Genomic DNA, 22,154 nt, shown 5'->3' on the forward strand with positions numbered 1-22,154 from the left:
CACTCAAGGATGATGTGTTAAGGCATGCTCAAGTTGCTAGGTTAGATAAAACTGAAGATGCACAGTTTTCTTCCATTAATTTTTTCTTGGAAAAGTTTCCTGTCATGTTATGCAAGGAATAGAATGATCCTACAAGTGAGGCGGTGAATGAGCTTCAGAGGCAGTTCACAGCTCTTTAGGCAGATGACACTTTAGCTGCAAATCGAGATGCTGCAAATGATTCCATCTGGGCACAAATATAAAGAATTCATGGAGCCGATGAATTTCTTGAGTATAACCGAATTTCTAGAGTCTTGCACTCCTCTTGTCTCACCATACCCCATCTTGTTGTTGTGGTCTTCAGTCCTGAGACTGGTTTGATGCAGCTCTCCATGCTACTCTATCCTGTGCAAGCTTCTTCATCTCCCAGTACCTACTGCAACCTACATCCTTCTGAATCTGCTTAGTGTATTCATCTCTTGGTCTCTCCCTATGATTTTTACCCTCCACGCTGCCCTCCAATACTAAATTGGTGATCCCTTGATGCCTCAGAACATGTCCTACCAACCGATCCCTTCTTCTCGTCAAGTTGTGCCACAAACGTCTCTTCTCCCCAATTCTATTCAATACTTCCTCATTAGTTATGTGATCTACCCATCTAATCTTCAGCATTCTTCTGTAGCACCACATTTCAAAAGCTTCTATTCTCTTCTTGTCCAAACTATTTACCGTCCATGTTTCACTTCCATACATGGCTACACTCCATACAAATACTTTCAGAAATAACTTCCTGACACTTAAATCTATACTCGATGTTAACAAATTTCTCTTCTTCAGAAATGCTTTCCTTGCCATTGCCAGTCTACATTTTATATCCTCTCTACTTCGTCCATCATCAGTTATTTTGCTCCCCAAATAGCAAAACTCCTTTACTACTTTAAGTGTCTCATTTCCTAATCTAATACCCTCAGCATCACCCGACTTAACTCGACTACATTCCATTATCCTCGTTTTGCTTTTGTTGATGTTCATCTTACATCCTCCCTTCAAGACACCATCCATTCCGTTCAACTGCTCTTCCAAGTCCTTTGCTGTCTCTGACAGAATTACAATGTCATCGGCGAACCTCAAAGTTTTAATTTCTTCTCCATGGATTTTAATACCTACTCCAAATTTTTCTTTTGTTTCCTTTACTGCTTGCTCAATATACATATTGAATAACATCGGGGAGAGGCTACAACCCTGTCTTACTCCCTTCCCAACCACTGCTTCCCTTTCATGTCCCTCAACTCCTATAACTGCCATCTGGTTTCTGTACAAGTTGTAAATAGCCTTTCGCTCCCTGTATTTTACCCCTGCCACCTTTAGAATTTGAAAGAGAGTATTCCAGTCAACATTGTCAAAAGCTTTCTCTAAGTCTATAAATGCTAGAAACGTAGGTTTGCCTTTCCTTAATCTTTCTTCTAAGATAAGTCGTAAGGTCAGTATTGCCTCACGTGTTCCAGTATTTCTACGGAATCCAAACTGATCTTCCCCGAGGTCGGCTTCTACTAGTTTTTCCATTCGTCTGTAAAGAATTCGTGTTAGTACTTTGCAGCTGTGGCTTATTATACTGATTGTTCGGTAATTTTCACATCTGTCAACACCTGTTTTCTTTGGGATTGGAATTATTATATTCTTCTTGAAGTCTGAGGGTATTTCGCCTGTTTCATATATCTTGCTCACCAGATGGTAGAGTTTTGTCAGGACTGGCTCTCCAAAGGCCGTCAGTAGTTCCAATGGAATGCTGTCTACTCCGGGGGCCTTGTTTCGACTCAGGTCCTTCAGTGCTCTGTCAAACTCTTCACGCAGTATCGTATCTCCCATTTCATCTTCATCTACATCCTCTTCCATTTCCATAATATTGTCCTCAAGTGCATCGCCCTTGTATAGACCCTCTATATACTCCTTCCACCTTTCTGCTTTCCCTTCTTTGCTTAGAACTGGGTTTCCATCTGAGCTCTTGATGTTCACACATGTGGTTCTCTTATCTCCAAAGGTCTCTTTAATTTTCCTGGAGGCTGTATCTATCTTACCCCTAGTGAGATAGGCCTCTACATCCTTACATTTGTCCTCTAGCCATCCCTGCTTAGCCATTTTGCACTTCCTGTCGATCTCAGTTTTGAGACGTTTGTATTCCTTTTTGCCCTCTTCATTTACTGCATTTTTATATTTTCTCCTTTCATCAATTAAATTCAATATTTCTTCTGTTACCCAAGGATTTCTATTAACCCTCTTCTTTTTACCTACTTGATCGTCTGCTGCCTTCACTACTTCATCCCTCAGAGCTACCCATTCTTCTTCTACTGTATTTCTTTCCCCCATTCCTTTCAATTGTTCCCTTATGCTCTCCCTGAAACTCTATACAACCTCTGGTCCTTTCAGTTTATCCAGGTCCCATCTCCTTAAATTCCCACCTTTTTGCAGTTTCTTCAGTTTTAATCTACAGGTCATAACCAACAGATTGTGGTCAGAGTCCAAATGTGCCCCTGGAAATGTCTTACAATTTAAAACCTGGTTCCTAAATCTCTGTCTTACCATTATATAATCTATCTGATACCTTTTAGTATCTCCAGGGTTCTTCCATGTATACAACCTTCTATCATGATTCTTAAAGCAAGTGTTAGCTATGATTAAGTTGTGCTCTGTGCAAAATTCTATCAGGCGGCTTCCTCTTTCATTTCTTAGCCCCAATCCATATTCACCTACTACGTTTCCTTCTCTCCCTTTTCCTACACTCTAATTCCAGTCACCCATGACTATTAAATTTTCGTCTCCCTTCACTATCTGAATAATTTCTTTTATTTCATCATACATTTCTTCAATTTCTTCGTCATCTGCAGAGCTAGTTGGCATATAAACTTTTACTACTGTAGTAGGTGTGGGCTTCGTATCTATCTTGGCCACAATTATGCGTTCACTATGCTGTTTGTAGTAGCTTACCCGCATTCCTATTTTCCTATTCATTATTAAACCTACTCCTGCATTATCCCTATTTGACTTTGTGTTTATAGCCCTGTAGTCACCTGACGAGAAGTCCTGTTCCTCCTGCCACCGAACTTCACTAATTCCCACTATATCTAACTTCAACCTATCCATTTCCCTTTTTAAATTTTCTAACCTACCTGCCCGATTAAGGGATCTGACATTCCACACTCCGATCCGTAGAACGCCAGTTTTCTTTCTCCTGATAACTACATCCTCTTGAGTAGTCCCCGCCCGGAGATCCGAATGGGGGACTATTTTACCTCCGGAATATTTTACCCAAGAGGACGCCATCATCATTTAATCATACAGTAAAGCTGCATGCCCTCGGGAAAAATTACGGCCGTAGTTTCCCCTTGCTTTCAGCCGTTTGCAGTACCAGCACAGCAAGGCCGTTTTGGTTATTGTTACAAGGCCAGATCAGTCAATCATCCAGACTGTTGCCCTTGCAACTACTGAAAAGGCTGGTGCCTCTCTTCAGGAACCACACGTTTGTCTGGCCTCTCAACAGATACCCCTCCGTTGTGGTTGTACCTACGGTACGGCTATCTGTATCGCTGAGGCACGCAAGCCTCCCCACCAACGGCAAGGTCCATGGTTCATGGGGGGGGGGGGGGGCCATACCCCATAGCAATGCAGAATGTGAGCGTGTTTTCAACCTTATGAAAAAAAATAGAACAGAGCTCAGACTATTCATGTCCAATGAATGCTTGTAGTCTATTTCTGTTTTGAAGACCAGGAGTTTTGGTCCCTGTTATGAAAACACACTTCCTCAAGACTTTTTGTAGGAAGCTAAAAAGGTCCAACTATGACTTTAAAGTCTAACTGGCATGGGATTTACAGAGTGTATTATACTATTTCTTGCCTGTATTACGGTATTAAAGTTTCACTGTGTAAAACATTTTTCAATTATCGCGTATCTCCTTAATTTGTCAAGAAAGTCCTGTTATGTATGCTCCAAACCCATATTCACCACACCTCCTGCTGTTTAACACGGATTTCCTCTTGATTGTTATGTTCATTTACAAATCATTGACCTATGATGTAATTAGATGTGTTCTCATTGAAATATTCTGCCTGAAGCATGAATTATTGTATTTTGTAGCCCAGAAGTATTGTTATTTTCGTCAAGCAAGAGTATGTCGAAAATCGTTAGATTTTTTTTCGTGCGGGGGTTTTACTCACACTCTTTTCAAAAGTTGGCAGGTATGACTACGAGGGATACAAAGTAATAATAATAATAATAATAATAATAATAATAATAATAACGATGATGATGACGATGACGACTAGCTTAAAGACACTAAGCATCTATGGTCATCAGTCTCTTATTCACACCACAGGACAGAATCTGTGTCGATGTCTAGAGTAAATCTCATGTGCAAGAGTGAGAACGTTTTCTACACATTTGTATAGAACATATCTAAGGAGAGACGTGGGTACCAATCCAGTGTTTACCCAGTGTACTGCAAGATATATGCATTTACTGTAAACACGAATGGATAGTGACCGTAGATAGATTAAAAGAAAATAGTAGACTCGAGGCGTTTACTATGTCGGATACACGATAAATCTGCTAATAAACCACTTTTCCCTTTTCGTTCTGCTTAAAAAGGAAGGTTATATTTATCTAAATGTGGTGGTGTCGACAGTGTGCATATTTCAACAGGAAAGCATTTGCAGAGTTTCAAAGTGATGGAATAGTTACATTCGATGACCATTCGCTCCTTAAGAGGTAAACCTGAACATTTTATATGGAAATTTCGATAGTATGCGTGGAAGAATTGCCATCTTGCACCCAAGAGGACGTAGAATGCTAACTGTGTTAAATTAAACTAAACCCCGCCCGAACAGGCCATGAAGGACCAACGGTACCGACCGGCCGCCGTGTCATCCTCAGCCCACAGGCGTCACTGGATGCTGATAGGGAGGGGCATGTTGTCAGCACAGGGATCTCCCATCCGTATGTCAGTTTACGAGACCGGAACCGCTACTTCTCAATCAAGTAGCTCCTCAGTTTGCCTCGCAAGAGCTGAGTACACCCCGATTGCCAACAGTTCTCGGCAGACCGTACCGTCACCCATCCAGGCGCTAGCTCAGCCTGGCAGCACTTAACTTCGGTGATATGACGAGAACCGGTGTTACCTCTGCGGCAAGACATGTTAATAGTGTTGCTATGCGGAGAATAAATGGACGAAATTAAAATTACTAATTGCTCTCAGGAATTGCAGGAAGAGACAGAGCTTATTGTTAAGAGGTGATGACAGACAGTTTACAGGAAACTTGTACTAACATTACATCGATCGAATGTAGTACTGGATGTTCGGCAACTGCGGGCAATTTTTGATAGGAGACATGTGAAACATCAGTTGTTTCAGATGCCGTCAATGCGTGTAGCAACAGCAGGACCGTCTCCACGACAAGCACCGATTGCCTTCCAAGGGTTATTGTACTCGTAAAAACGATATGAAAATTTTTTAACGCATAATAAAATGTGTTTTATCGAAAAGAGTGAAAGGATCGCCAAGCTGTTACGCCTGCCAATGTATCTAGAATCAAGCCATTGGTTTTATTATTTGACTGTGCTTAATACTTTCGCGATGCGATTGGATAAAATGTGAATTTGTAAAACCTTTTACGGTGCAAGGGAGAAAATGTTTCACTGAAATTTCCTGATAGATTATGGTTGTGTACTTGAGTGGAATTCGAAGCCGACCGTTGCCGTTCTTGCTCAACCCCTCCATCTGAGTACAGTTGACGGCTTCCATTTGACGCCATTACTATCCTTTTACGGTCGAGTCTCCGCTGCGGTTACGGCACTGGGCGCACATTCCGGCCCTCAAATCATCGTCCAGAAATCCATATTTCCTTTACCATGTTGTCCCTAAGTCGCTTATGGCAAACGCTGGGATGTATTTGTTTTGGAAATGGCTCTCTTCCCCGCCCTTGTCCAGTCTAGCTTTCCGCCCCTCTCAAATGAGATTTTTATGGACGAGACGCTGGATACTGACTTAACCTTTCTTTCTCCCATCCTGCCCTACTATTCCACACTCTATACAGGGTGTTACAAAAAGGTACGGCCAAACTTTCAGGAAACATTCCTCACACACAAAGAAAAGATGTTATGTGGAGATGTGTCCGGAAACGCTTAATTTCCATGTTAGAGCTCATTTTAGTTTCGTCAATATGTACTGTACTTCCTCGATTCACCGGCAGTTGGCCCAATTGAAGGAAGGTAATGTTGACTTCGGTGCTTGTGTTGACATGCGACTCATTGCTCTACAGTACTAGCATCAAGCACATCAGTACGTAGCATCAACAGGTTAGTGTCCATCACGAACGTGGTTTTGCAGTCAGTGCAATGTTTACAAATGCGGAGTTGGCAGATGCCCATTTGATGTATGGATTAGCACGGGGCAATAGCCCTGGAGCGGTACGTTTGTATCGAGACAGATTTCCAGAACGAAGGTGTCCCGACAGGAAGACTTTCGAAGCAATTGATCGGCGTCATAGGGAGCACGGAACATTCCAGCCTATGACTCGCGACTGGGAAAGACCTAGAACGACGAGGACACCTGCAATGGACGAGGCAATTCTTCGTGCAGTTGAAGATAACCCTGATGTCAGCGTCAGAGAAGTTGCTGCTGTACAAGGTAACGTTGACCACGTCACTGTATGGAGAGTGCTACGGGAGAACCAGTTGTTTCCGTACCGTGTACAGCGTGTGCAGGCACTATCAGCAGCTGATTGGTCCCCACGGGTACACGTCTGCGAATGGTTCATCCAACGATGCGTCAATCCTCATTTCAGTGCAAATTTTCTTTTTATGGATGAGGCTTCATTCCAACGTGCTCAAATTGTAAATTTTCACAATCAGCATGTGTGGGGTGACGAGAATCCGCACGCAATTGTGCAATCACGTCATCAACACAGGTTTTCTGTGAACGTTTGGGCAGGCATTGTTGGTGATGTCTTGATGGGGCCCGATGTTCTTCCACCTACGCTCAATGGAGCACGTTATCATGATTTCATACGGGATACTCTACCTGTGCTGCTAGAACATGTGCCTTTACGAGTACGACACAACATGAGGTTCATGCACGATGGAGCTCCTGCACATTTCAGTCGAAGTGTTCGTACGCTTCTCAACAACAGATTCGGTGACCGATGGATTGGTAGAGGCGGACCAATTCCATGGCCTCCACGCTCTCCTGACCTCAACCCTCTTGACTTTCATTTATGGGGGCATTTGAAAGCTCTTGTCTACGCAACCCCGGTACCAAATGTAGAGACTCTTCGTGCTCGTATTGTGGACGGCTGTGATACAATCCGCCATTCTCCAGGGCTGCATCAGCGCATCAGGGATTCCATGCTACGGAGGGTGGATGCATGTATCCTCGCTAAAACGGAGGACATTTTGAACATTTCCTGTAACAAAGTGTTTGAAGTCACGCTGGTACGTTCTGTTGCTGTGTGATTCCATTCCATGATTAATGTGATTTGAAGGGAAGTAATAAAATGAGCACTAACATGGAAAGTAAGCGTTTCCGGACACATGTCCACATAACATATTTTCTTTCTTTGTGTTTGAGAAATGTTCCCTGAAAGTTTGGCCGTACCTTTTTTTAACCCCTGTATACGGTATAATAAAACCGACGGTCTGCAGGGACGGATTCCTGACTGAAAATAGAGGAAATAAGGTCCTATGAACATGTGTCCAAAAATGAAGCGTTGCCACGGTAGATGGCGCTGTCGAATGGCAGTTCCTCTGACCACGTGCCGTGTGTTCCTTGTATGATGCAACCTGTGTGATTGACACCGCTTACCGTAAGCAGCCGAATGGTTCGTCGGTAAAGATACTGATGACAGAATTGCCATAATTGTGACGGTCTGGTGCAGAAACCGTCGCCAAATTACTTACTATAGAGGGATGTCCGCTGCTGATAATCCTCTCATTTGTTGCACGTGGTAGGGATAGTAGTGGTTTTCATGCACAATACGCATAATCGTACTTTGGCTTGCACCATGTTGGCGGGCACATTGGTTGGAGCTTGTACTAGGGTTCGTCTCAGTATCTGTAGAACCCGATCCTCCAAATCTGGTGTACGCACAGTACGCCGCTTTCTTGCACGTTCGTCTGTATGTAAGGACCCATTATCACACAAATGCCCAACAAGAGGCTTGAAACGTAGCATGATGTGGTTGTTGTCTGTGAGGGTATTTGTTTTGGTATAGCCGTGCTGCCTCTCAAACGTTCCACCTGCTTGGCCGTAACACAAGGCACGCGATCAGAAGAATTTTCATTCGTCAGCGCAGTCTACCGTTGCAACGATGCATTTCTGGACACATGTTCAAAGTACCTTTGTTTTCTCCATTTCCAGTGAGCAATGCGTCCCTGCAGTTTGTTGGTTGTATTCATGTTCACCCTGTTTGAACTATCGTGGTGCAGTTCGGAAGAGTTGAGGAAGGATACAGTCAGGTTCAAGTTTTGACTGTGCCGTGGGGGCGTGTTAGAACAGCTTAACTTGAACAACGTTCCCACGAAACTCAAAGCATTATGAAAAACCTCATGAAGCTTAAGAGAGATCGTACATTCATAGTCTGCTGGACCCCCTTTTTTCGTCACTCTCTCTATAACTAAATTTTCCAATCGTAATTCGTGTATAAAGTTAAACATACACTGATGGCACAGATAATGGGTTCGCGTCGATCACATAAGGCAGATCCCATCTATTGGCAGCAGATGACAAGCAGTCCAGCTGTTTGAGTGCTTAGCACATGGCTGATTTTGTAAGTTCACTAAAGAAAAAGCGAAAGAACTATGATTATTAGTGCAAACCACTGAATTTCAACACTGCAAACGTATTAAAGCAAGTGAATAACCTGAAAAAGGTTATAAGGATTTTTTCAACTGAAAATGCACAGTGGTCGCATACAAAAGCCGAGAACTGAGCTGTCTGTGGTCAGCCCAAAATTATGTTCTCTTAATTTAAACTAGGTGACTAATACAACAGTGAAAAAAAAATGCAGACATTCCCGATGTGAATTCAAAAGACATGCGTGAAATTTAAAGAAGCGCAGGTGATGGACCTACGTAATAAACATTTTACTGTGCTGTGTTACTACAGGACGCGTAAAAAAAGGGAGTGCTGGGGAAGACGAACACCAAACGCCACTCGCACACAGGAAGGAGGGGAAAGTTAGTGCGTGGGGATGCGAGCTACGGGATGCACAACCACTCCGTGCCACCTACGAAACGCTAAGGGCAGGCCAGAAGACAGACAAAAGAAGTCAGGTACATACGAGCGCTCCAACACTGTCTCTGTCTCCTTGAATCTGCAAAAGACGCAACACCAGGATCAACAAATGGGCGACAAGACACGGGTGTAGCCACACACGCACACATACCCATGCACACAACAACACACACAAATTAGCCAGCTAAATCACCTACAGGTCGTAAAATTGAAAGCCGAGTACTTCGAACACTCGGAAGTATTTTCCAGTAACACATTTATGTTCATTAAGAAGAAAAAAATGTCTTGGACAGAAAGAATGAGACTTGTAAAAACAATAACCACTTTATTCAAACTGTATTATACATACATTAATTAGCAAAAATGTAATAAAACAGGAAAACCTTGGGCTATTATTGTACTAAAAAGTTGGTAACCCACGCACACTAAAGTGCATAACACGGCAAACCGTCACAGATGCTTCAGGTTTTGCAACGGGGCATTTAACTGGTAGTCCTTAAAACAGAAAAACACAAATAAAAAAAATAAAAATTCTTCATGTGGGTGCCCATATTGTCCGTAGTAGTGTTACAATTCTTGAGAGTATATTATTAAACTTCCCTCAACAAAATAAGGAAAGTGATCTAAACTGTAAGCGACACACACACACACACACACAAAGGGCGAGAAAGGGAGAGGGGGAGGGGGGGGGGAGAGAGAGAGAGAGAGAGAGAGAGAGAGAGAGAGAGAGAGAGAGAGAGAGAGAGAGGGGGGGGGGGCTGATTTGAAGAGAGGACACAAATACATCACAATTTTTAAAAAAAAGACTAGCTACTACTACACACATATCCGTATATTTATGCCAGAAGCAATTCTACTTACCAAAACCATCCATTATTTTAATAACAATGAAATAGGTAGCAAAAATTTACATTTCGTATATATTCAATGTGCGTGCCAAGAATAGGTGATGTACAACACTTCTCCCTTAATTTTTTAGACATGCACAAAAGTTGAAACTGATGGAATCAATTATGGAGGACAGATAAAACTTTATTGTGGTAGGAAAACTGTTCTGACTTTCAGACACCAATAACATCGATTTCAAATTGGAACTCAACGGTTATTTCCCAGCCACATAAACATCATAAGTTATTGTGAAAATATGAACTGATGTAGCAAGATATCTGATGTATGGAATAGAATAAGTCAACAAAGAAACCGCAATTGGAACCCGAACGAGTGTGAAATGGATGGCAGTTATTTGGAAGATTTTGTGTCTGGCATTCTAACTTACCTAGAGGACAGAACCATATACTGAACCGAGCGAGGTGGCGCAGTGGTTAGCACACTGGTCTCGTATTCGGGAGGACGACGGTTCAAACCCGCGTCCGGTCATCCTTTTTTAGGTTTTCCGTGATTTCCCTAAATCGCTTTAGGCAAACGCCGGGATATTTTCTTCGAAAGGGCACGGCCGACTTCCTTCCCCATCCCTAAGGCGATGGGACCGATGAGTTCGCTGTTTGGTCCCCTCGCCCAGACCAACCACCCACATACCGGCTGTGTCTCCTAAGAGCCGTCGGGCCCCTGTTCTCTGGTGTTTCGGCAGAGTTTTCCAATTTCGTTTTTTCGTTTTGTAGCAGGAGTCAGCCCACGTCTTTCATGCGACAGTGTCGACGGAAAGCGTCAGTTTCTTTCCCGTTACAGACAAAATTTTTTTCAAAGTAGAGTTTTATTTGCCCATTCGATAGATCGCTCCCAAATTACTCCAGTGCGATATTCTTATCGATACGTGCTGCTGACAGGGACAGTAAAACTTGAAGAATAACCGGTATTCCAGTAGCGACAGCAGTGCCCTGGCACGCGCTGACTGCTACCGAAAATCATGCAGCGCTACTGAATCGCTGGCGGATTGCTGTTTATTCTGTGTGTCTACTGTCACAGTTAATACATATCGATAAAATAAATATCGGACTAGATTAATTTGGGAGCGCACTATCGAATGGGCACATAAAATTAAGATTCAAAAATAATTTTGTTTGTAATGGGACACGAACCGACGGATTCCATCTACACGGGGTGTCGCATGAAAGACGTGACGAGCAGTAATTGTCTGAACTGTCACCAGCTACACATTGCAGAAACGAAATCTGCCAAAACATCAGTTACAATGGTGCTGACGACTCTTAAGTCAGACATCTACAAGGTGTTCCCATAAGAGCGTGAAAAAATTTAACAGGACATAAATGATGCTCCACTGAACAATTTGAGGTAGCGAACCTGGGTTCAGAGAAGCCAGCGTAAGGAGATAATAGGAATAAAACCACATTACTGTGTACTTTTTTATTTACATTAGTTACAGCTAACTGCAAATACCATCATTGACACAACGAACATACCAATTGTATTGTAGCGTACAAAATGTGCTGAAACTGGCGGCCATTAACCTTAATGCAAGCATGACACCGGCGGACAAGATTCTGATGCACGCTAACAAATAACCCTGGTGTGTTTCGAATCGCATCAAAGGCAGCTACAATTCTGAAATTGATTTCATCTCCGTACCCACTGGGGTCTTTAGATATTCCCACAGGAAATAATCTGGGGGGTTTCAGGCCAGGTGACCTCGTAGGCCATGGAATAGGACCTCCCCCTCCAATACAGCGACCAGGAAATATGGCTCTGAGCACTATGGGACTCAACATCTGAGGTCATCAGTCCCCTAGAACTTAGAACTACTTAAACCTTACTAACCTAAGGACATCACACACATCCATGCCCGAGGCAGGATTCGAACCTGCGACCGTAGCGGTCGCGCGGTTCCAGACTGAAGCGCCTATAACCGCTCGGCCACTTCGGCTGGCACCAGGAAATACACCACTGAGATGGTTGCGGACATCCACACTGAAAAGTGAGGTGGTGCACCGTCATGTTGTATGCAATCCTCTCATTAGCAGACAGGAGTATGTTCTCCAACAACTCAGGCAGAACTCTTTGCACGAATCCCAAGTAAAGGTGGCCATTGAGGAAGCCAGTTGGAAGATGTGGCCCAGTGAGACTGTCGCCTGTAACGCCGGATGATGTCTGTTAGGAAATCGTTCCCTTTACAGCGTTTGAACAGCGACAGCATTGAAACGTACTGCTCCATCGCACTGTACTGTACGTCTCTGAACAGCACAGAGTAATGAATGGGTCTGTCGTCGATTCAAAGCATATTCTGTCATGGGAAAATGTAATTACGATACAACAGAGCCACCTCATGGCCAAGTAAAGTAAGCAAAACCTGCATCATGACTTCCTAGTAATCAGGCTAGTCGTCCTTGTTTCTTTGTAGGAAATAAAGAATGTTCATGTAAACAAGCAGCACATTATGTGTAAATTTGTACGCATGTTAGTTGTAAATAAGCTGGAAAACAGTAATTCTAGACAGAGCGGTAGACAAGTTTACTTCTGTATCTCATTAAGCTGGTTTCTCTGATCCTAGGTTCCCTACCTCAAATTTTTTAGTGGCGCGTCCTCCATGCCCAGTTTTTGGACACACTTACCGAAACACCATATGAACGATTCCAGGCTTGTACAGCGTCGAGAGGGCTGCCTCAAAGCTCAGTCGTCACACGGGACTTGTCCGTCGTGGTTGCCTCAGGCTCTCAAACAACCGGCTACATCTCACAGAACGTGCTTGTCATCATTGTGACCTGTGACCTCAGCGCTCTCCAGTGACAGCCTGCGGCATCTGGCGCGTAAATCGCACACATTCTTTACGAAAACAGACGCGCGTAAAATAATTGCGTTAACTCTGTTACATATAGCGTCAGATGTCAGTTTGCGAATCCATAATATCCATATGAGGTGTGCTCCATTGAATACCATCACTATGAAGTAACGTACTTTGTCACACAGATTTCAAGATCGAGATTTCATTTGAACGGAAGTGGAGATTCTTTCGAAGTTGGTCACCATGCCTGAGAAAGATACTTACCAACAACATACAAACATGAGGCTGTACATAAAACCGAGAGATATATTTTACACAAAGTTTCATAATGGCAAAAACTTCCAGTGTGTAACTTGTGTTTACTTTCTGCCTCAGACTGTCAATTACGTTAAGATTTCTGGCCACTGAGGAAACACCACAATCGTTGGCCTTTGCAACAAGAATTGCAGTAAATACATTATTTGAAATAAATAACAGACTACTGTACGTAATACCTGGACTAAATTACTAAGAAATACCAGGAATCTTCTGGAAAACAAAAGGTGACAATACATTTGCGAGGCAGTGGATGCCAATCTGCTGCCTTCCTCTTCAGAGCTCACGGTGCTATCAATTAAGCTACAGGCCTCCAGATGTGGTATACACTGCCTGAGATTGCATCTACAGACGTCATTATTTGATATTCAACTACCACAAATTGAATCAAAACGCCGCGCTTTTGATAGATCTTCATTGGGCCGTAACTTTGAAACGGTTTCCTTTCATAGCAGACAAATTATAACACTAAAAACATCGAGTACAGCAAGTTTTTATCCCCTTTCGAAACATTCACAATTTTCCGATGCCTTGAAACAGCTTATTTTCATACCTCGTCCTCTATGATAATGGAAAAGTATCCAAAACATAGTTTACCTCTGTACAATATGGCGGCATGTGGTGCTTGTGCCGTACAAACGATGTCGCACCCCACTTGCCACGTTTATCTGCACGAGGCAAAAATCTGACATGCCTAGTTCTTCATTTTACGCTCCACACGTGTAATTCCACGCTGTGACGTCGCCAGCTCCTCGTTCATATGTTTTTAACGTTTCGTTAGAGGACGACTTTATCCACTTTTTATAAGTTGCAGACATCATCTGGCGCACATGCTTCTCCAATAATTAAATCTTATTATTTATCTACTTTTCATTTATAAAAAAAACTTACTAGCCTGCGTACACCTCTTTAAAACTCTTACAATTAGTCCTATTGAGTGTAACCATTTTTAGAGATCAAGGAACCGCCAATCAAACACAGGATATGTGATTAGGTTTTGTGTACCACACTGAAGTCAGATCAACTATTATTATTGTTATCAAACTCTGACATTAAGAAGAGAACCCTCTTGGATCGTTTCACAGCTGTGCCATCGACTGTTAAAGTCTAGTTTTTTTCCACGCTACTATAATTAAATAAAAAGGGTCTATATTATTTTGTTCTTAATTGATTCATTCACTGAACGTTTTCGTATCCTGAAGAAAAAATTACTTCATTTTTGAAATACTCGGTGACAAGTAGAAATGAAACGCGCGAAAATAATGAAATTTTTAAAAGAAAAATGCGTTACTGTAAATATAGATCTTATAAACGTTTATATCCGAAATAAAGGCAGAATAGAAAGCAAGCCAGTCTTCAAATGTTACACGGTGAGCATCAGGGCGAGGAAAGATTTTCTGAAGTTACTGATACTGCCCAATTGCATTTGGCGTCGGCGTAGTCAGGGAGTTGTTCAATACAATCCCGAGGAGGTTCAGCAAAATGTTTACTGTTCCAACAGACGAGGCTACTGGAAATCATATTTACGCCGGGCAGACGTATTGGTTGAGCGGATACGTTTATCTGATTTGGCTGGCAAACACATTATATTACACAGGGGTTGGGGAACGATAGATACGAATCATAGATGTTCGTTATTGAGTTTTAGAGACATTTTCCGGATCGCAACTATCCACTTTAGCTTGCGGCTACTCACTACATTCAATAACTGTCAAACCGTTGAACGATTATAACAGTAATTTTACTCTGTCTTTGACAGAAATCAGTTTTCTACATGAATATCCACGACTGCGGCTTTTGAAAGGCATCTTCCCTTCTTTCTAGTGTCTTCCATCACAACACATTAACGCAGTGGGGAACACAGGCCGATACTTTAATTTTTCCAGCACTTTTTGGTTATAATTAATACACTGATTCTCCTGTTTTACGTTCGTAACTGAAAGTGACTAAAATGAACCGCAGACATCAAACCAAAAGTACGCTTGTTTTCCAAATGACGTGCTCTGTTATTGACTGCCTAAAGAGAAATTACGAAAGTAACATAAGATGGAGACAATTTTCAAAAGAGGAGTTAAACACATTCACTCGACCTGAATAAAGTGCAACAAAATTTGTTTTAAAAATAATGCAGCATTGGCGACATAGGCAGAACATAAAAATCCTGTGATTCTTTTCATGCGGGTCGAATATCGTACGACTGCACCGTTGCCGAACAGTTACTGGGATAAGTCACGATCATGAAATATCTAGTCGTGGCGTGATGAAATAAATCTAGCACTGGAGAAAGTAGATACAGATGAATGTTTATTTGGAAGGAGGTGGACACGAATCTGCTACCTTTCTCTTCACAGCTCAAAATGTTATCGTCTATGGTACTGTTTCAACATGACACCCAGATCTCAGTAAACTGTAAATACTGTCTAAAGTCTGGACCTACAACTGTAATTATTTGATACTGAACTATGATAAACAGTATCAAAACGACGCGCTTTTGATAGATCATCATTGTGCGGTAGCACTGAAACCGTGTACTTTTATAGCACACAAGTTATATGTAATTACTTCACTTTATTATAATAAATTGTAGCAAACATCACAAGTTTTTCGAGAAATTCCCAGTTTACTGATACTTTGAAACAGCTTATAGTCATGCCACGTACTCTAAAAAGAATTATATATTAGTTTCACTCAATACAATATAGCGGCTTCTCAGTTCTGTTTGTGATTTAAAACGGATGTCGCATCTCATTGGCAATGTTGCCCTCTCAGAGACAAAAATCTAACATGACAGATTATTTACTACACCGTCCGCACTGCAGTGGAATGTGGAATTCCACGATATGACTTCGGCAGCTTTTCGTCCACTTGCGTTTTCACGTCCCGTTATTTAGAGTATATCTATCTGAATATCTCGTGGACGAACAGAGCAAGCTGTTTTCCACACGATCGTTCTTTTCGGTATCTATGTTGATTTCTACAGAATAGATTTTAGGGCCCCAGAAATGTAATTACGTGCGAGCAAGAAACATGTTTCAAATTCTACAACAGACCGTCGTCGGAGATGAAGGCCTATAATTACGTGCGTCTGTTTGACGATCCTTCTTGAAAACTAGTATCACCTGTACTGTTTTCCAGTCATTTAAAACACTTGGCTCCTCCAGCGACCTCCTACAGGACACTGCTTCCAGGAGAGAAGTACACTCATAGGCCAAAACATTATGACCACTGCCCACCGCGGCGGTGGATGCCCCCTGGTAGCGTTGCAGATACGTGACGCGGTAACAGAAGTGTGTGTGTGTGTGTGTGTGTGTGTGTGTGTGTGTGTGTGTGTGTGTGCAGCAGACAAAGACGGGGGATCACCCTAGCGAAGATATGGGCCGCAAATGGGGAAATCCACTGAGATAAGCTACTTTGAAAAATGGCAGCTTATTATTACGCAGAGCCTGCAAACGTCGAAGCTGGTCGAATGTTCACTTGCTACTGTCGTTAGCATCTACGGATAGAGGTGGAAGGAGGAGAAACTACAAGTAGGCGCTAAGTGGCTGGAAGTCCACGAATCTTCACGGAACGTGGGATTCGGAGGCTTGCCTTCTCTGTAAAGTAGGATAGATTGTGATCTGTGGCATCTTTGCCGAGAGAGCACAATGCTGGTGCACGTACAAGTGTTTCAGAACGCACCATTCATCGTAAATTGCTAAATATGGAGCTCCACAGCAGACCACCCCTACGTGTTCACATGTTGACCCAACGGCATCGTCAATTACGATTGCAGTGGGCACGGAACCATCAGAATTCGACCGTCGATCCATGGAACGTCTCGGCTATTCTGCTGAATCACACTTTTGCAACACTAGATCGATGGTCGTTTTCACAAATGCCGTCATCGAGGTGAACGGCGGATCGAAACATGCAGCTCGCCACGGACGCAGGCTGGTGGTAGCAATATTATGCTATGGGAGACATTCTCCTGCGCTTGCATGGGGCCTGTAGTAGTAATCGTAGTCACGCTGACAGCTGCTAAGCACCTAAACCCCTTCATGCTTGAAATGTTTCCCGACGTCGATGTCATCATTCAGCAGTATAATTGTACGTGTCTCGGAGGCAGTGATTTGAGGAGCATTATAGGGAATTCATTCTTTTGTCTCGGCGACCAAATTCACCTGATGCAAATCCTATGGAACCCATCTGGATCGCTATAGGGCGCCACCATTGTGTACATAAATCAGTAGCCCGTCATTTACGCGAGTTATACAGGGTGGTCCATTGATCATGACCGGGCCAAATATTTCACGAAATAGGCGTCAAACAGAAAAACTACAAAGAACGAAACTTGTATAGCTTGCAGGGGGAAACCAGATGGCGCTATGGTTGGCCCACTAGATGGCGCTGATATAGGTCAAACGGATATCAATTGCCTCTTTTTTAAAATAGGAACCCCCATTTTTATTACATTTTCGTGTAGTACGTAAGGAAACATGAATGTTTTAGTTGGACCACTTTTTCGCTTTGTGATAGATGGCACTGTAATAGTCACAAACATATGGCTCACAATTGTAGACGAACAGTTGGTAACAGGTAGGTTTTTTAAATTAAAATTCAGAACGTAGGTACGTTTGAACATTTTATTTCGGTTGTTCCAATGTGATACATGTACCTTTGTGAATGATGTCTGTCAACCTCAATGCATTTGACAATACGTGTAACGACATTCCTCTCAACAGCGAGTAGTTCGCCTTCCGTAATGTTCGCACTTGCATTGACAATGCTCTGACGCACGTTGTCAGGCGTTGTCGGTGTATCAAGATGGCAAATATCCTTCAACATTCCCCACAGAAAGAAATCCGGTGCCATCAGATTCGGTGAACGTGCGGGCCATGGTATGGTGCTTCGACGACCAATCCACCTATCATGAAATATGATATTCAATACCGCTTAATCCGCACGCGAGCTATCTGCCGGACATCCATCATGTTGGAAGTACATCGGCATTCTGTCATGCAGTGAAAAATCTTGTAGAAACATCGGTAGGACATTACGTAGGAAATCAGCACACATCGCACCATTTAGATTACCATCGATAAAATGGGGGCCAATTATCCTTCCTCCCATAATGCCGCACCATACACTAACTCGCCAAGGTCACTGATGTTCCACTTGTTGCAGCCATCGTGGATTTTCCGTTGCCCAATAGTGCATATTATCCCGGTTTACGTTACCGCTGTTGGTGAATGACGCTTCGTCGCTAAATAATAAACGCGTGCAAAAAATCTGTCATCGTCCCGTAATTTCTCTTGTGCCCAGTGGCAGAACTGTACACGACCTTCGAAGTCGTCGCCATGCAATTCCTGGTGCATAGAAATGTGGTACGGGTGCAATCGATATTGATGTAGCATTCTCAACACCGACGTTTTTGAGATCCCCGATTCTCGCGCAATTTGTCTGTTACTGATGTGCGGATTAACCTCGACAGCAGCTAAAACACCTACTTGGGCATCATCATTTGTTGCAGGTCGTGGTTGACGTTTCACATGAACACTTCCTGTTTCGCCGGCCGGAGTGGCCGTGCGGTTCTAGGCGCTACAGTCTGGAACCGAGCGTCCGCTATGGTCGCAAGTTCGAATCCTGCCTCGGGCATGGATGTGTGTGATGTCCTTAGGTTTAATTAGGTCTAAGTTCTAGGCGACTGATGACCTTAGAAGTTAAGTCGCATAGTGCTCAGAGCCATTTGAACCATTTGAACTTCCTGTTTCCTTAAGTAACGTAACTACCCGGCGAACGGTCCGGACGTTTGGATGATGTCGTCCAGGATACCGAGCAGCATACATAGCACACGTCCGTTGGGCATTTTCATCACAATAGCCATATATCAACACGATATCGACCTTTTCCGCAATTGGTAAACGGTCCATTTTAACACGGGTAATGTACCACGAAGTAAATACCGTCCACACTGGCGGAATGTTACGTGATACCACGTACTTATACGTTTGTGACTATTACAGCGCCATCTATCACAAAGCGATAAAAGTGGTCCAACTAAAACATTCATATTCCTTTATGTACTACTGGAATACGTAATAAAAAGTGGGGGTTCCTATTTAAAAGAAACGCAGTTGATATCCGTTTGACCTATGTCAGCGCCATCTAGCGGACCAACCATAGCACCATCTGGTTTCTCTCTTCAAGCTAGACGAGTTTCGTTCTTTGTAGTTTTTTCGTTTGATGCTTGTTTCGTGAGATATTTGGCCCGGACACTATCAATGGACTACCCTGTATAATCTGTGAGTAGACATCTAATGCCTCATACCTCCACAAAGCTGCCAACAAACTGTCGGATTCCTTATACGCAGAATGAGTTATGTATTTCGTTCCAAAGATGGACAAACAAACTACTAAGCAGATGGTCATAATGTTTCGACTCATCAGTGTCGCATACTCTATGTAGAATCGCATTGGTGTCCCGTAAGGTCCAGAGGCCTTCCATTTGTTGAGCAGTTTCAGTTGCTTTTCTAAACCATGGTCTTATTTCGTTACCACGCATTTTGTCTTTTGTGCTACGAATTAAAGGAGACACTACACTGCGATCTTTTTATTTGAAACAGTTGTGGAGAAAGACGTTTAGTATTTCGGCCTTTCCTGTGTCGTCCTCCACTGCAATGCTATTATGGTCACAGAGTGTCTGGACAGATGGCTTCGGTCCGTTTACTGATTTAACGTAAGGCCAAAACGTCTCAGGGTTTCCTGCCAAGACGTTGAACAAAATTTTGCTTCCGAACTTGTTGAACGCTTCGCGCGTAGCTTTCAGTACGCTGATTTTGGCTTCTTTTAGTTTGTCTGTGAGGCTTTGGCTACTTTTAAATTTGCAGCCACGCTCTCTCTGTTTTCGTAGCAGTTTTCTAACACGGCTGTGGAATCAAGGCGGATCTCTTCCACCCCTCACAGCTCTGCTCGACATATACCTGTTTAAAGGGTACTACACAATGTTCTCGAACTCCGTTCGTTGATACTCAACACTGTTAGTGCTGGAGATGACATTTTCGTGTAGATCGCCCAGGTAATCTGAAATCTGTTTCGTGTCACTCTTGCTGAGCAGGATGATCTCTTCTGCCACTCTTTGTATTTCTGTTTACAGCCGTATTCAGTGATGTTGTAACGGCCTTATGAGCACTGATTCTCTGTTCCACATTTAGGATTCTACATTTAGAATTCCGTTCAGATATCAGTTGGAAAACCTCAATATTCATTATTAAAATTTTATGAAAAATGGCTTCCAGACAATCAATTCAAGTTTCATTGTCTACATTAATTTTATTGGCTGCCCATTGTTCTTATTAGCACTGATGACTCGATATCAAGAGACGTCATCAGTGGGACGTGCATTTATTGTCCCTAAGCAGAAATATTCCGAGCAATTCGTCCTCCCCACAGTGTTCAATTCATACCGCGGAAGTAACAGCGATTAGAGAGGCTGGCAGATTTGATCGTTATGCTGGTTGCAACAGTAAAATGAATGCCAAATACCAAACGTTATAAGAAACGTACTGCAAATTAAACGAAGAGGAATGGGTATATCCTCTCTATGAGCCCCGGCTCATGTAGAACCAGGTCAACCAGTTGGCGAAGCACACCAGTTTTCTGCCCCCTGCAATGAACGTCAGTCTAATACCCATCGATTTCAAGTTATGGATAGGAAAACAGGCCTAGGAAGAATGGGAAGAGAACTGGCGTCTTCAAATCTGCCGTAAAGGTCAATACCAGGCTGCGACACGACCAGTAATTTGAAGCTCCCACTGATTCAGAAAATTTCAGGCGAATAGGAGACTGATAACTGTCTTGGTAAAAACATGTGCCAACCAGCTCCTTCCCACTTATATCAGACAGGCATAAAGGATAATCTTTTCTGCGACTGTCAACAGAAAAGAGAAAATGTAGACCACTTACTGTTTTCCTGCAGTTTCTTCGAAACATAGTAAAACCGCTTACTGCAAAACTTCGTGAAATTTAACGTGCTCCTTCCAACAAATTCCTCATTTTACTGCATCATGAAGGTAGTCAAACGTACCAAGTACTTTTTTTATTTTTCACGAACAGTAACGTCTGTATATGAAATTTGGTGCTCTGTCTGTGCTTGCATAAACACTAACCTCCAGGCGTATGCTTCCCAATCGCTGTTCGCATTTTTTTTTAGTCTGTTTCGTCTATATTTAATTTCATGACAGTATTTGCTGATGTGTACACTGTAAAATGATTTTAAAGCATTGCTCAAACTACACTCCTGGAAATGAAAAAAAGAACACATTGACACCGGTGTGTCAGACCCACCATACTTGCTCCGGACACTGCGAGAGGGCTGTACAAGCAATGATCACACGCACGGCGCAGCGGACACACCAGGAACCGCGGTGTTGGCCGTCGAATGGCGCTAGCTGCGCAGCATTTGTGCACCGCCGCCGTCAGTGTCAGCCAGTTTGCCGTGGCATACGGAGCTCCATCGCAGTCTTTAACACTGGTAGCATGCCGCGACAGCGTGGACGTGAACCGTATGTGCAGTTGACGGACTTTGAGCGAGGGCGTATAGTGGGCATGCGGGAGGCCGGGTGGACGTACCGCCGAATTGCTCAACACGTGAGGCGTGAGGTCTCCACAGTACATCGATGTTGTCGCCAGTGGTCGGCGGAAGGTGCACGTGCCCGTCGACCTGGGACCAGACCGCAGCGACGCACGGATGCACGCCAAGACCGTAGGATCCTACGCAGTGCCGTAGGGGACCGCACTACCACTTCCCAGCAAATTAGGGACACTGTTGCTCCTGGGGTATCGGCGAGGACCATTCGCAACCGTCTCCATGAAGCTGGGCTACGGTCCCGCACACCGTTAGGCCGTCT

At 43.3% G+C, this 22,154-nt stretch overlaps 1 protein-coding gene across 2 annotated transcripts in view; it reads right to left on the reverse strand.

Moving 5' to 3' along the window:
- The window catches only part of LOC124721085 (cAMP-specific 3',5'-cyclic phosphodiesterase), an 836,067-nt gene that overhangs the window by 764,256 nt on the left and 49,657 nt on the right, over positions 1-22,154 (reverse strand). The window contains exon 2 of one of the 2 annotated variants that reach the window (XM_047245893.1): positions 9,307-9,339. The exons of the other annotated variant lie outside the window; for it this stretch is intronic. Within the exon in view, the coding sequence (XP_047101849.1) occupies positions 9,307-9,339 (33 nt within the window). The remainder of the gene's footprint in view (positions 1-9,306; positions 9,340-22,154) is intronic. 2 annotated transcript variants of the gene reach the window in all.

The sequence above is a fragment of the Schistocerca piceifrons genome, chromosome X (assembly GCF_021461385.2).
Source record: "Schistocerca piceifrons isolate TAMUIC-IGC-003096 chromosome X, iqSchPice1.1, whole genome shotgun sequence".
Taxonomy (NCBI): domain Eukaryota; kingdom Metazoa; phylum Arthropoda; class Insecta; order Orthoptera; family Acrididae; genus Schistocerca; species Schistocerca piceifrons.